Source organism: Podarcis pityusensis (assembly GCF_964106645.2).
Source record: "Podarcis pityusensis genome assembly, chromosome: 1".
Taxonomy (NCBI): Eukaryota; Metazoa; Chordata; class Lepidosauria; order Squamata; family Lacertidae; genus Podarcis; species Podarcis pityusensis.
Genome location: NC_138028.1, coordinates 22952445 through 22968587, shown reverse-complemented (window position 1 = coordinate 22968587; position 16143 = coordinate 22952445). Strand labels below are relative to the sequence as shown.

At 43.3% G+C, this 16143-nt stretch overlaps 1 protein-coding gene across 12 annotated transcripts in view; it reads right to left on the bottom strand.

Moving 5' to 3' along the window:
* The window catches only part of LOC308481584 (cation channel sperm-associated auxiliary subunit beta-like), a 122947-nt gene that overhangs the window by 7146 nt on the left and 99658 nt on the right, over window positions 1–16143 (bottom strand). For all 12 annotated transcript variants that reach the window (XM_081014079.1, XM_081014078.1, XM_081014074.1 and 9 more), the window contains 10 exons: window positions 15657–15809; window positions 12211–12355; window positions 11232–11383; window positions 9054–9196; window positions 8000–8196; window positions 6953–7279; window positions 6171–6310; window positions 3299–3505; window positions 1657–1767; window positions 124–234 (listed from right to left, as the gene is read on the bottom strand). In XM_081014079.1, coding sequence (XP_080870205.1) covers window positions 124–234; window positions 1657–1767; window positions 3299–3505; window positions 6171–6310; window positions 6953–7279; window positions 8000–8196; window positions 9054–9196; window positions 11232–11383; window positions 12211–12355; window positions 15657–15809 — 1686 coding nt within the window. The remainder of the gene's footprint in view (window positions 1–123; window positions 235–1656; window positions 1768–3298; window positions 3506–6170; window positions 6311–6952; window positions 7280–7999; window positions 8197–9053; window positions 9197–11231; window positions 11384–12210; window positions 12356–15656; window positions 15810–16143) is intronic.

The window sequence follows — 16143 nt, the reverse complement described above, 5'->3', positions numbered from 1 at the left end:
TGTCGGGGCGCACAATGCGCCTCCTCCCCTCGCTAGTATCCGCCCCGGAGCCGCAGCAAAGGTGTAAAAGAGCCACATGCGGCTCCGGAGCCGCGGGTTGCAGACCCCTGGCATAGCCCTTACCTTCTCCTTGCAATCAGAAAAGGCAACAGAAAAGGACAGCTTCATATTTTCTGTACATCCACATTCGGAGCGGTTTGACTTGCCAGCACATTGCTTGTACCGTCCAGAATTCTGTTGGAAAAGTAAAGGGACCCCTGACTGTTAGGTCCAGTCACGGACGACTCTGGGGTTGTGGCGCTCATCTCGCTTTACTGGCCGAGTGAGCCAGGGTTTGTCTGCAGACAGCTTCCGGGTCATGAGGCCAGAATGACAAAGCCACTTCTGGCGAACCAGAGCAGCACACAGAAACGCTGTTTACCTTCCCACTGCTTGCACTTGATGTGCTTTCGAACTGCTAGGTGGGCAGGAGCTGGGACCGAACAATGGGAGCTCACCCTGTTGTGGGGATTTGAACCGCCGACCTTCTGACCGGCAAGCCCTGGGCTTTGTGGTTTAGACCACAGTGCCACCCGTGTCCCAAAGAAGGTATAATCAAGGCAATTCTCGACTGTGCTTACAAAGTAGACCAGCATATGCAATGGAAATCATTTGACCTCTGAATCAGTCTATAGTTTTTCAACTATCAGTGGACTGGAGAGCCCTGCATGTTCAAATTTGGTGGAAAAGGGTCGTCAGAAAGAAAGGGAGAGTCAGGGCAAAGAGAACTATGCAATAATTCCTGTTCCTTAGTGAACAGGAAGCATGATATGCAGTTGGGTTGAAGAGAAGCATTCTCTTGAGCAAGAGACAAATGAGCTGAATGGACATTGGGGCTCTTGGGTGACAGCAAATGATTTTGCAGATGAAGTCCTCTGCCTGTTTTTCAGCCTTTCCCTTTTTCTTCTCTACACTCTCCGTATTCTTAAGCAGCCTTGATACTGTTGACTTTGAGAGTCTTTAATGAGATGTAAAACATCAATATCTTGAATATATGGAATAGTGCAAAATGAGCTATGCATGCAATCCTCTACTGCCTCTTGTTGATAGAACAGGAAAACATGGAGGATTGTAAAACGGGGTGAGACAGTAGAGTTCACCTAGGGCAAAAAAAGAAAATGCTCATATTGGCTGCTCTGGGTGCTTCAAATTGTTCCCATTGCTCCTAAAGTATATTTACCTTGAGTGTGTGGAAAGTAGTTGGGCAATTGTGTCAACATATGTTCTGATCCTATCTATCCTATTACTGCAAAGGTTTGGCAAGTGATATGAGGTGGCCATGAGGTGGCCATAAAGTTAAAACATAAGGATTCGAGCCCAAGTTTTCAGGTTATTTTTCTCAGAATAATATGCAAAAACCAGCTATTTATAGTGGGAAGAAGACAGATGTTGAGTCTATAGTATGTACAAGCAGGATGCCTAAGTTCTGGGGCAAACTCTATAGAAATGCTCATCTGGAAGTTGAATTTCAAGATTCTCCTCTTAATTAGAAATCTCTTTTCTTAATTCGTGTATATGTATGTAAAGAACATGCAACAGCACGGAGTGCAAAATGGATAGCAATTTTTTAAAACGTGCATTCTCAAAGCTCTTACAGGAGTAGCTATGAAGACTTACTTTTGAATTTGTGAAATAATCCCTCAGTTTAGGTTTGCTGGGGTCAGCATTATAGAAGTTTTCTGTGAGTGGAACAGCAATTCCCAAAACAGATGGTGGCCTGTAGTTCACCTGTACAAAAAACAACACATTTTAATGGGGAAAATTTATTATTTGAAGAATTTTTGCAAACAACTTAAATCGTTAGCGGGACTGACATAAAAACGTGCAGTGAAAATCATTTAAATAAAATACAAAGGATAAATAGTAAATAGATATGAATTGGCTATGCAGTGATAAAAGATAAAACATAAGTAAGCACAGAAAGGGTCAATGATTTTATGTTTTCTAATTGGTTGTATAAATTTATTTGTGTGATAATCTTTGTAAATGAAAAAAGAGGGAAATTATATGATGAAAAATAAGACTGGTTTCCCCTTTGTGTCATCTCCCCAACCCTGTATTCATACAATTATTACCAGCAGCACAGATTTCTTTCTTTTTTTAAAAAAAAAATTATTAAGGCTTTATTAATACAGATAAAAGAACAAATTTAAAAAGGAAACTAATCTAAATGAAAACAAAAAGAGAAAGAGAGAGATGCAATCTTCTCTCAAAGGTAGATCTCAAGCCGTGTCTCACACATAAGGGGGTGGTTCTTCCCAGATCTCACCTGGGAGCTTCCCTTCTTCCAGCCTCCCACCCTGGGAGACCTTCCCTTCCCTGCCTCTCACACAGGGTCCTTCACCAGCCAGCCCTCACCTTCATGTGCATACACCCCCTCATTGAGCCAGAGCAGAGGACATAAAAACAACGCCACCAAAAGCAGAACCAAAGGAAGGCAGGAAAAAAACATGAAGATGAAAATAATAAAAGAGTGGGAAAAGAAAAGAAAGGGGGGAAAGGAAATAAAAGGGCTTCTGATTCAAATATCCTGAGAAGAGCTCTGAAGCCCAGACGTAATGAAGGGACGCAGAGGGCATAGCACTGCACGTATTGGAAACTCCCCGATGCAGTCGCCATGAGCGGAGGTATCTCTGTTTCTTTCAAGATGTATCTGAATTTCGGACTTAAGAAACAGACGTGTTTTGGAAGAAAGAGAATGGTAACCTGCGAAATGAATCAGCCACTGAGTGCCAAGGTTTTGATCTGGAGATGATTAAGATCGGAATTGGTGCAGGATCAAGGAATAACATCAGCTCCTGATATCCAGAACACGGGAAGTCATCCAAAAATCTTTAATTCGGAACTGTTGAGTTGGCTCTTTTGATTGTATTGTGATTTGGCATGATTTGGCATCGAATTAATGTGGCCTCCATAGGATTGTTATTAATGAAACATTTAAAAAATTGATTTTTTAAAAAAAAAGACAGTTGAAAATGTTGACCCTGCCTTCTATCAGAAGAAAAGTTAGCTTTTACTTGTCTGCTTCACTGACACAGATGCCAGAGAGTGTAATGACGTCCTCAGCATTGCTCTCTGTTTCATGGGCCACATTTAAATCCATCCAACTCAGGGGTCTTGTGCCTAGGTATGGCTTTGGAAAAATGTATCCCGGGGCTTCATAGAACAATGGGTACATCTGTGCCCTTCCCCTGTTCAGAACATTTAAGAAAGGGTACGAAAGAATTCTAAACTAAAATGTAGGATTTAGGATCCTTACCGGTAGCTGCTTTAAAAGTCTGGCAATCGCTGAGCCATTTGGTTCAGCGCTGACATCCTCAACTAGCCAGTCTGAAGGAGAGGTTTTAGCAGATAGAACATAGTGCATTGATTTAAGATAGGAGCAGGAATTCTTCAGCGTTAAGACAAGAGTTGTCACTTCACATCGGAGAGATCCCAATCCGATAACAGCTATGGTGGTTTTACCCTAGGGATGTTTATGAGAAAGCATAACATTAATTGGTCTCCAACATAGATGAATATAATTAGCTTCCCATCATAGGATGGATCTACACACGGGGGGAAACCCACTATAAATAAGTCAGAAATTAAATTGTTATAACAAAAGAAAACAAACACTATGGAAAATCGCAAAGAATTTTGTTTGTTTTTTCTCCAGCACCATCTGGTGTTGCATGTTTATAACGCACTCAAAGAGCAGGGGTTGGCAAACTAAGGCCTGTGGGTCGGATAAGGCCCAAGGGGCTCTTTAATCCAGCCCAAGGACTCTGCTGCCCACTCGGTCAGTCCCCGTGCTAAACTGATATCTCACCACGCGGGGACTGACTTCCATGATGGGCGTGTGGGTGGCTGTGGATTGGCTTCAGGAAGCTCCCGCAGCCAATTCTAAGCCGCAGACGCCTCTGGGCAGGCAGCAACGCTGGCCAATTCAAAGCCGTGCCAGGTTTCCTCAGCTCGTGGGCGGTGAGGCTTCGGATTGGCCAGCGAGGCAGCCATGGACAGAGAGGCCCATGGGCGCATCGCAGGGCTTCGGCCGGAGCTTGGCATGCCTGCTGGCCCTGTGCCTGGCACCCGGGAAAGCTCTTCCAGAAGCGAGAGCTGCCGCCACAGCTGCCGGCTCCCAACCACCGCCAGAGGAGGTAGGAAATCGGGGAGGGAGGGGCTGGGGGAGAGAGAGAAGCCCCCTCTGCTGGTGTGTGTGTGTGTGTGTGTGGTCCAGCCTGCCAGAAGATTTAAGGGACAGTGAGCTGGCCCGCTGGTAGAAAAGTTTGCTGACCCCTGCCATAGAGCCTTATCCATGCAAGCATGGCTGTTGACGTAAGGCATTTGCATTCATTTCGCCAGCACAGCATGTGTGCATTGTACGTACTAGAAGAAATCCAAATTCTGTCTTCCATTGGAATAGTTTTAAGAATTATCATATGACAAATGTTACTCAAACAGGAATAATAAAAATTATTAATCTAATACTCCAAAACAAACGTATGACAACAATATATCCATATAAAGACAAGGGTCACACATCAGGTAAAGATAGCTGGGACTGGGCCCCATTCATAACAATAGACCTACAGTACGACCATGTCATACATGCATTTAACTGCCATACGCAGTTGAAGTCTGGCTGGTTGAAATCTTGCAAGTTGAATAAGGAGCTGGCAGGAGGCGAGCACCTTGCTTGAGAAGCAAGGCAGAGAGCTTAAAAGCTATTTTTTGCACCAGGAAAATCTGATGCAAAAAAGAACTTTTAAGCTATCTCTGCCATGCTTTGCCTATCTGCATGACGGGTCTGGGGTGCTCCTGGGAGATTTTAAGAGAACTTGGATGGACCTGTGAGATCTCGCAAGAGCACTTCAGGGCTTCTGGAGTCCCAGGATGCTCATGAAGGGGTCCAGTTCCAATGATTTGAGTACACACATTTTTGCAGATATGCAGACTGCTTTGAACGGAATGCCGGTGTAAGATACAATTGCACTGTAGTCATTAATAACTTGCATCCCATTGCTTTCAGTAAACCTTGTAGTGTAGTCTTATACCATATAGCTGTGTCTGTGCTAAACTGGTGCCTGAAGGTGATTAGGGGTAGGGTGAGGGCTATTAAAAGGAGTGTAAGACTATGAGTGGCTGGTTTTTGTATCAGTGTTGCGTTCCCCCCAAAGGCTGCCAATTACTGCTGCTTTGACCTATGAAGCCTTAAACGGCTCAGGAGTATAATACCTCAAGGACCACCTCACCCTATATAAACCAACCAGGACCCTGCAATCATTACCTGAGGCCCTTCTGCATGTGCCTTCACTACAAGAGGTCTGGAGGGTGCCATCACAAAAGCGGGCCTTTTCTGTGGTAGCTCCCCATTTGTGGAACGCTCCCCCTAGGGAGGCTTCCCTGGCGCCTTCATTGCATATCTTTAGCTGCCAGGTGAAAATGTTTCTCAGGCGTTTGGCTGATTAACATTTTATAGCTTTTAAAATGTGCTTGTGCTTGTGGGAGGGGGATTGCAGGCCCGTGCGCAGTGTGCCTTGGGAACAGGGAAGTAAGCATCGAAAACGACATGAGAAGAACTTGGAAATAAATTGGACATAGGCATTGGGTGTGTATCCCAAATCATCCTACCTGACTGCTGGATGATTATTCACAAGGGTCAGTCCTGGGTTAAGGGTCCCCTCAAGATGCTGGTAAACTAAGCTGACAGCCCCTGGCCACTGAACGGAAGCCCTTGGCCCATCACCCCCACCTCACGTCATCTGGACCTTCGGATTGCAACCCAGACGCCTTTACCAGGGTACCCTGAGATTTTTACATGTCCAACAGGAGAGGCTCCCTCCCACCCCCAGGTTACACTAAGCATCCAACCCAATGCCTTTCCCCAGCACACATGCTGGCCCCTCCCTGCCAGCTCACCGCCACACCTACTAACATCTGCAATGAATGCCCAACACATCTACCAACCAAGTCTCATTACTCTACAATTTCTAGGTTTCTGTGAGGAAAGCCATAGCGTAAACTGGTCTAAAACCAACATAAGTTTGTTTTGTACAAAAACACGGGGAGAAGATTTTTGGAGTCTGAATGCACATTAAAGCTGTGTGTACTTTATCAAGGTACTCTGAAAAGAGCTGGCAGCATGTTACCTTTTCAAAAAATCTACTGTGAACAGTGATATCGATTAAATTGCTATTGTTGTCGTCAAAATAAATTTTTGTTCTCACATCCAGTAGAGAAGGCCTTCCAATTATAATGTGCATTAGCCTATTATGGAACACATTATACGCTGTGGAAGGAAACAACAATGAGAATAATGTTTATTTCCAATATTTCTTTCCTGTAGAACAACCTCACACAAAAGGCAAAACTTAGCTCCACTCTGAGACTGCAGTTGGGTTGAAAAATACTTGAGGATTTTGGCTGATTCCAGTGTACCCTTATTTCATATACATCTGTGTACAAATGCACATCAAAATGAGAAATCCATATGAAAGATCTGTAGGCAGGATGGGAGTTAATAGGATAAAAATATATGTAAAATACATTTTGTTGAATTTCAGTTAAATTATTAGAGTGAGGATCATAACTTATAAAGAGTTTGCTTTCATATGATTTCAAACACTTTCAGACATTTTATAGAGAATACATAGAGTAGAGAGACAAGAAATACTGTATTTTTTGCTCTATAAGACTCACTTTTCCCCTCCTAAAAAGTAAGGGGAAATTTGTGTGCGTCTCATGGAGCGAATGCAGGCTGCGCATCTATCACAGAAGCCAGAATAGCAAGAGGAATTGCTGCTTTCACTGCGCAGCGATCCCTCTTGCTGTTCTGGCTTCTGAGATTCAGAATTTGCTCCTCCAAAAACTAGGTGCGTCTTGTGGTCTGGTGCATCTTATAGAGCGAAAAATACGGTATGTGCAGTCTTACCTACATTAACTGGAGTCACTCTGAATTTCAATTCCAGCTTTGACCCAATATCCAAGTATTTAATGGCATGGCGTGGTAGGTCATCAAACTGTTGTATTGTATATCTACATATGTCAACAACAATTTTCCATTTTCTTTTATTTACAGTGCCAAAGTCATACAAGAACCACCTCCCAGGTGGAATGTCTGTATTTAAAAGCACCCTATTAGGCATGGTAGCATCTCCTAAAGCATTTTGGTCATCCACAACTTGAACAATGAAGAAACTGCTACTGCCTGGAATCACCACTGTTTTCTCAAGATCGGTTGGTTTAAATATATTCACACCTGGAAAACAAGAAAATAATGAAAACATCATTCAATGTGCAGAAGCTGCATTTCCCTTTGTTGTTGTTGTTGTTGTTGCTGCTGCTGCTGCTGCTAGGAATATGCTTAATTTACACAAAAGATAAATTGATCTGAAGCTATGGCTTCTTTGATATAAAGTTTAGATTCCTAATTTTTGACAGACTGCCACTACCTATGTGGTTCTCCTAGTCAACAGCAGCCCTGTAACTCCCACAGCTCATAAAACTTTTTATTTTGCTAGAAACCTCAGAAATACAGGCAGTGTCAAGTGAAGGCTGAAATCCCATGCTTCATTCACAGGCTGGAAATTGGGGGCTCTTTCTCTTCTTTTTATGGGGCTACCAGATTAACCCCTTACCTTACTTTTCTGGGATACACCTTCCGTACCCTTTCTTCATTTTGCAATTTTCTCTCCATAAGAAAAGTATGAATTTACACATAGTGGGAGACTGATTGGCTGGCTGTTGATTTAGGAAGGGGATCTAGTAGAAATAAAAATGACTGGATGGCGAGGAACATATAAAAGAGGCTACATAGGAAATTAGGAAATGCTGGGCAGGGGCCACCACCATGCAACCAATCTTAGACAAATAGTATTCCCTACAATTCTTTTCCTATATATTTCCCCACTTAAGTGTGATTAGCATAAGCCAAAGACCCTCCTTCCAAAAACTTTTCATTATCAGGTGATGCACAAACCTGGAGAAGTCAGCTGAAGCCTGTATGATATACTGCTCCCTGTAGGGGGCAAAACTCTTAAAGTATTTGCTGTACAAGGGCTAGCAGTTTTAGATTCAACAGGAAACCGATCTAGAACATCTACCAATGCAGATGATATAAAGCCCGGAGGAGCTGGCGTCCTAAAAACCTCTCTGATTATACACGATCCTCCTGGCCTAAATTAAAAAGAAGCATACATTTAATACCACCTTGATGATGTCAGATCACACATCTAATGAATTTTAACGAATTTCAACTAGTTCCTAAGATTCCCTTGCTGGAAAATAGTACTAAGAGAAAATTGTGGTTTCAAGCATGTCAGCTGGCACAGGGCTGCTGTTCAGCAGCTATTTCTGATCTTTTGAATCACTTTGATTTTGTATTGAATTGTAGTAATTTTTTGATGAATTTGTCTTTAGCTTTATATTCTCCTGTGCTTTGAATTTACTACCATGATCACAATGTCTGTTAACTTGTAATGGTATTATTGTTACTGTGAGCCACTTTGAGCTCAACAGTTGTTGTGGGGAAAGCAGAATACAAATATTAAATCAAATCACACGAAAATACCCCTTAATCTCCAAGTTAGGTACACCCAGTAGGTACAATATTTCATGGGCCATATTATCTGAACCTGTTCCTTCTGGCTCTAGCAATATCACATCCCTGGAAGACAGCAGATTCCAGCAGTCTTTGCTCCCAAATGTGGTGGTGGGTCCCCATCCCCCACAGATTACACACTGCAGAAACCGTTTCCAATTTCCTACAACACACACATCACCTACTGATATATTTTTGAAGCCTTCAAGTTTTGTTTGAAACTTGTATTACACGGTACACGTTGCAAATGTTAGTACAAAGTGGTTCTAAGAGCAGGCAGAACAAGAAAGTGGCAACCCTCTGAACAATTTAACCAAATTAGAGAGATGCTATTTTGCTATATTATGTAAAATAGCAGGGTACATTAAAAAGAAAAACCCAACAGAACAAGACATTGCTTGTTAATAAAACATATGCTGTTATTGATATTTACTCATAATCTAATCTTTTGCCTCTTTGCAGATTACTGAATCTCTCACGTTTTGTTGCTATCAGTGGCTCGTGGTTTAAAAGTAACATCTGCTCTTCAGTGATATACTGTACAGCCAAAGGAAATTCAAAACCTAAGTCAATATCCTGGAACAAAGTGAGAAAATTAATTATATATATATATATATATATTCATGCGTTTATAGATACAAAACTTGCTAAACAATTTTAGGAATTAAAAAAGATAATTTAATTTATAATAGCAATCAGAAGAGAAATTGCTTAGAAACTGTGTTTCTTTATAACAAGAGGTTATATCCCCTCTGCCCTCAAGGTCTTCAACGTCAAAGTTATAGCTCAATTGCTCTACGGAATTCCAGTCTGGCTGCCAGGGTTTACCCAGCCGGTAGAATGAGTGCAGGCAGCTTGTGTCTAGAGAAGGTCAACACAAGGTAGAGACTGCAGCCTGGGCGAGATTTCTTACATGCTGGTTAAACATCTGCCTCACAACAGATAAAGATCCTCTCCTTAGTGAAGTTTTGCTAGATCCCTTTCTTTCCCCAGGGCTACAACGGTTTAACATAAAGGGACAGCAACTTGTTCTTAAATGTAAACTATATGTTGATCTCCGCCTGCAGTTCCTAGATCAACTCTGCATCCCCAAATGGAAACCAGAGTTAGAGGTCATACATTTTCTATTATTGGGGAACAATCAGGCGCTCACCAAGTTAGTGGCTAAATATCTTTATCTGTTTTTTTGTCGTCGAAACACACTGCAGACGTCTGATATCCCTGGAGACCTAGAGATGTAATGTTAGATTGCTTTGTCTCTTTCATTTGACAAATGTTTTGTGTCACTGGGAAGGCGGGAATTCGGTATTGATTGCTATGGATGTTGGTATGTGATGCCAATAAAAGGTTTGATGACGATGAAACTGGTAATTAAGCAGCACAGACATAGCTGCAGTAATCCAAAAATAATACTGATTGAAATATACTCAGAGTCACAAAGTGATTTCATGCTCTTTATTCAGCTCATAGTGGTGAGGAGGAATGAATGGAAGTCCCTTCACAGTATCTGCTTTATATACATTATTTACACAATGGGCTGCACATGATTGGCTAATTCCGGAATTCTACTGTAAGCCAATCAGGTTGTGGATTCACTTCTATCTGGAGCAGGATTGGGTGGTTCCTGCCAACCAATCATACTGCTGCATTGTTCTAGGACCAATCAGACTGCTGCATTCTGAAGCCTATTGTTCTAGGAGCAATCAGACTGCTGCATTTTGGATCCTATTGTTCTAGGACCAATCAGACTGCTGCAGTTTGGATCCTATTCAACTCAGTACATAACACTGATATTACAAAATTTCTCCCTAGTTTCTCTTAAATTTCTAATGAGTACAAGACTACGTTTTTAAAAATCAGTATTTGCTCAGGGTACTGAAGATAATGGTAGGAGTCAGTTAAAGCTAAGCACTTTCAAGTCCCACTTGAAAGAAGTGAAGGAGTTGAAGGTGGCAACTTAGTTGAAGCATTATGTGACTTTGCCTGTGCTAAGGGGGTGGGGCAAACTCAATGGTTTTCTGAAAGTTTCATTAATGCACTCCCTCGGCATATAGGGCACATATACAGGAAATATGGTTCGGATTGAGCTATTGGGACCCGACTGCGCCGCTGAGGCCCACCGCCTTTCAAGGTGTTGCTGCCAGGCCAGGCAGGAGCAACAGCCAATGCCCAGACTGCCAGCTTTAATGGTCCTTCTTGGCAGGGAATCGACCAGGGTTCCTGGGACTGGGGAGAGATTTCCTGCAATGACTGGAGCACGTGAGGTCAGAGCTTGAGGGACCGCAAACATCGCCCCCACTCCCCCCCAGAAAGCAGTGAGCAGCTATTTTTTTTAAGGAACCACAGAATTGTCTTTCTTGCTGTAACCCATTATAATGGTGGCTTTGCTGAAATCAACTTTTAATTTTTTTTTTTTTTAAAAAGAATTAAATCTATTATAAGGATATCTGGATAGTGGTGAAAAAATGCTGGATTAATGACTCCAGTGTCCATTCTAGAACTAGCTTCCTACTTTGACATGTTGGAAGAGTGAAGGTTTGTCCTTAACAAGAACAACAATTATTACAATCTCATAGACATTTTTCATTCATGCATCAAAAGCATACTTAACCTTCAAAAAAGTGTCCACATCCACACTCGTCTCTTTTACAAATGAGTCAATTGTATCATTCAGAGAAATATGATTTAATATTCCCAGGTGGTCAAAGTACATGTTGAAGATACCCTTTGCCGGGGGGAAAACCTTGGCATATCTCAGTACACCTACAGAAAAGGGGAAATATAAATAATGGGCATGCATCAAATCTTATTATTATAGGAAGCATGAGTTTATTCTAGAACAATAGGTTTCTGTGAATATTTGGAGAGATCAACAGCTCTTCCAACCCATATTTAATCAATGCAATGAGGAAATAAATCGTTTTGATGAGGATAAAGTATATCTAAATTATGCAACTTCAGACAATAGTTCCTAAGGGCCAGGATCTAACAAGGTCATATGTGGTCAAATACTTTGAAGCATGCAAGGAGGTGTTGTTCCTTTTTGGAAGAAGCTCCTTGTGCCTCATGGTCTGAATGGATTGGTCGGCAATTGAGGGTTTTGGAAGGCGGGGGTAGATGCAGGGTGCTGCAGCAACAAATGAGTGGATTAAAAGCTTCTAAGACCCACTAGAAGATTGCAACGGCTCTTTGGATCCCAGCCAACCATACTACACTATGAGATATCAGCAAGCAGAATGCATAGGGCATTTATTCCCTGGAGAATAATGTGAAAATGGGGACATCAGGAGACAAGATAATAGCCTTTGCTGTTGGTCACCCAAGTTCCTGCAATCTCACTTAAGGTAGAAGTCATAGAAGATGCAGTGAATCTATGTCTCTAGTCTACATGGTTCTTGGTTTGGGCACCCTTAGGGCTCCCTGGTTCTGCCCAGGAGAGAGTGAATTCCTTAGGTGCATCAGGTGCTTCCATTTGTTTCTCCCTACCTAGCTATGAGAACACATAGGTTGGGGGACCTGGTTTCTTAGCCTAATCTCATATTTGAGTCTTCAAAGACTGCAGAAGACTCCACTTTTTAATGTTTTCCTACCTGCCTTACTGTACAAAAGGTTTGCCGCGTCAGTCACAAATATAATCGCTTGGGTGTAAACACATGAATCTACATCTATAATCATCTCAGCATTTAAAGCTAATAATGGTACAAAATTGGTGCCTCCATCATAAGAAATCCACACCTAAAAGGGAGGGGGAGAGACAATAAAGAATATTGTATAAGAGATCTTTGTTGGCATCCATCTGTCTTGAGAGACAGGGGTGAAGTCAAACCACTGTGTTAGCAGTACTGAAGTGACCTAATAATAGTAATAATAATTTATTATTTGTACCCCACCCATCTGGCTGGGTTTCCACAGGCACTCTGGGCAGCTTCCAACAAAGATTAAAAATACATTAAAATGTCACACATTAAAAACTTCCCTGAACAGGGCTGCCTGCAGATGTTTTCTAAATGTCAGGTAGTTGTTTATCTCTTTGACATCTGATGGGAGGGCGGGCGCCACTACCGAGAAGGCCCTCTGCCTGGTTCCCTGTAGCTTTGCTTCTCACAGTGAGGGAACTGCCAGAAGGCCCTCGGCGCTGGACCTCAGCGTCCGGGCAGAATGATGGGGATGGAGATGCTCTTTCAGGTATACTGGGCTGAGGCTGTTTAGGGCTTTAAAGGTCAATACCAACACTTTGAATTGTGCTCGGAAATGTACTATGAGCCAATGTAGGTCTTTCAGGAGAGGTGTTATATGGTCTCAGCGGCTGCCCCCAGTCATCCATCTAGCTGCCGCATGTTGTTTCCGGGTCACCTTCAAAGGTAGCCCCACGTAGAGCACATTGCAGTAGTCCAAGCGGGAGATAACTAGAGCATGCACCACTCTGGCGAGACAGTCCGTGGGCAGGTAGGGTCTCAGCCTGCGTACCAGATGGAACTGGTAGACGGCTGCCCTGGATACAGAATTGACCTGCGCCCCCATGGACAGCTGTGAGTCCAAAATGACTCCCAGGCTGCGCACCTGGTCCTTCAGGGGCACAGTAACCCCATTCAGGACCAGGGAGTCCTCCATACCAGCCCGCCCCATCCTCCAAGAACAGTACTTCTGTCTTGTCAGGATTCAACCTCAATCCATTAGCCACCATGCATCCTCCAACCGCCTCCAGACACTCACACAGAAACTTCACTGCCTTCACTAGTTCCAATTTAAAAGAGAGGTAGAGCTGGGTATCATCCACATATTGATGGACACCCAGCCTAAACCCCCTGATGATCTATCCCAGTGCTTTCATGTAAATGTTAAAAGGGGTACAAGCCTGGGCAGTGAGTGTGGAGGTCGTGGGCTGCCCAGAAAAACAAGGCCCCCCTCTTGGTCTTGCTGATGTGGTCCAAAGGAAAGCAGGGCAATACATGCGGCAGCTAAACAGATGACTGGGGGCAGCCACTGAGACCATATAACTTGATTGCAGGAGTTGCAGGAAGGAGGTGTACAAGGAGTTATCCAAGCATCTTAGGGATTCCAGACCAGATTTGTGTAGGGTTTGCTCATTAGCATTTTCTTCTCCCTAATATAGCCCACAACGCAGCAGAGGTTTAGGACCAGAGTTTTCCTTCTCTTAGATGGGCTATCTTACCAGGCTGACAAGCCTCACCTGCCCCTCATGTCCTTCTACAGAATGTGCAGAAACCATCTACTTAACCGCTGGACTCATAATGGGTTTTATTTGCTCAATCCACCACAGCCTGTCTTCACAAGCAGGGTAAGTCCCTAACTCATCAAAGGTTTGAAACCCATCAGCAACCCTCACCTGGTTTAGCAGGTCACTCAAAGCCATTTCCTGGGGTGTGGCCACTGTCACATACTCACAGCTAATAGGAGCCACAAGTGAGAGTTGAGCACAAGGTAGGAAGTAAAGGTGGACAGACTACCCCAGAAGGTCCCCCAATAAAGGTACTCCTCCTCCTCTAACACCCCATCATTTGAGATACCTAGAAGCACCCACCACATTGTCTTGAAGATGCTGACGAATATTTACAAAAAGTCACATAGATGCAGACTTCCAGGGGTGAGGAACAGTGGTTCGGCTGTCTCTCTGTTAGCTCCTGACTATTAACCACTCTGAAGATAAGGGTGATCTGGGAGTTATGCTCAAATGAATGAATATTCAGAAACAAGTCACTGGACAATATATCCCACAGGATAGCAGCTCTGTTGCGTGCCTGCAGAACTCAGATTACATGCATCTTACTCAAGCACATCCAGCAAGCCAACTTTTGACCAGCGTGCAGGACAACACACCTTTCAATCACCCAACATCATGACCATGCCAGGGGGCAGTCAGGTGAGCCGTCCCAGGCACCTGCCCAAATTTGCATTGAAACTGCTGCCAAATCAGAGCCTTTTCCTCTCCGCTGTAGCAGCAGTTTCAATGCAAACCACTTTCTCTTCCTGGAGCAAGGTGTGCTCTCACTGCCCACCAGAGTCAAGACACCCATATTTTTTTTAAAAAAGAAATTAATAATGGTTTGATGTCTTAACCCAGGTGTGAGACAGCTTAGCAATGTAAAAATGCAGGCTGAACCATCATGCAGGACAAAGGAAGATTACCCTAGCCACAAGCTAAGTACAGAGCCATTAAGAAACAAGATGGGGCCACTGGCAATCCAAGAAAACTGTCCTCCCCTCCCGCCCCCCCCCCAATATAAACAGAGACAGGAAATTTGGAAAATTTGGAAGGTTGCCAGGGTAACTGGGTGTGATGTCACAAGAAGAGTTTGGGGCTTTGGGCAGGAGGCTTGGAACAGAAAAAGGAAAGGAGCACGATCTTGGCAGGCAGGCCGCGGGGAAGCTGGGAGAGATGCCTTGGACTGCAGTGCTGGGGGGGGGGGGAAGCCTCTCTTGAGATAACTGTGCTGTTAAGATCTGGACCCCCTCCATCTAAATTCAGGTGTAACTATGTGAATAAATCCTAACTCTTAAAGCTATGACAGCCTCTGCTCAAACCCTCTAAGTGTCTCCATTTCCCAGGGATGTCCTGATTTAGAGAAGCCATCCCCGTTTCTGATTTGATCCAGGAATATCCCACTTTTCCTTAGGATATCCTTATTTTCATTGGAAAAATGTTGGATGGAATGGAGTTATCCAACCCCCGAGCTGTATGAAGGCAATCCATAGGGAAGTTGGTTTATTTTAATGTTTAATGTTTTATTATGTTTTTACATACGTTGGAAGCTGCCCAGAGTGCTGGGGCAACCATGTAAGATGTGTGGGGTATAAATAGTAGAATTATTGTTATGGAACGAGGGGTTCCTATTTTCATCGAAGAAATGTTGGAGGATGTGTGACTTCTGTGTCTTGATTCTCAAGGGAAACACGGCCGCAGGGTGAGGGTCTGGAACCCCCAGAATCCTGCTACCGCTTGACAGAGGTTGGGGGTTGGAATGCCACCTTTGCAACACTATGTGCCAGTTGTTAATACACCTTCCTTCTTACACACCTGATTGCCATATGCATACAGAAAATGGCTGTTTGTGTGAAAATACAATCCTTTTGGTATAAATCGCGGATCTGGAAACCAGAAGGCTGGGAATTTTCTTTTTTTATTCATGCTGCCGTCTGTTAACTTATGCACTGATATCAATGCCCGATTCTAGGAAGAAAAAGAAGGAAACACAGTTAAACATTTGCATTATCAAAGAAAGAAATGATACAGCAGAAACACAGTGTCCAAGTGGAGTGTTAGAACTGGGCAGGTATAATTGCCTAACAAGAGCAAATTCATACCTGGTTAAGACCTTCTCATTGCCAGGAAGGCGTTCATTCATAGCTGTCAACGTTTCCCTTTTTTTAAGGGAAATTCCCTTATTCCGAAGAGGATTCCTTGCAAGAAAAGGGAAAAGTTGACAGCTATGTGTTCATTGAAGGGAAGGCCCTGGTTCATCGCTTAAAGGTAAAGGTAAAGGGACCCCTGACCATTAGGTCCA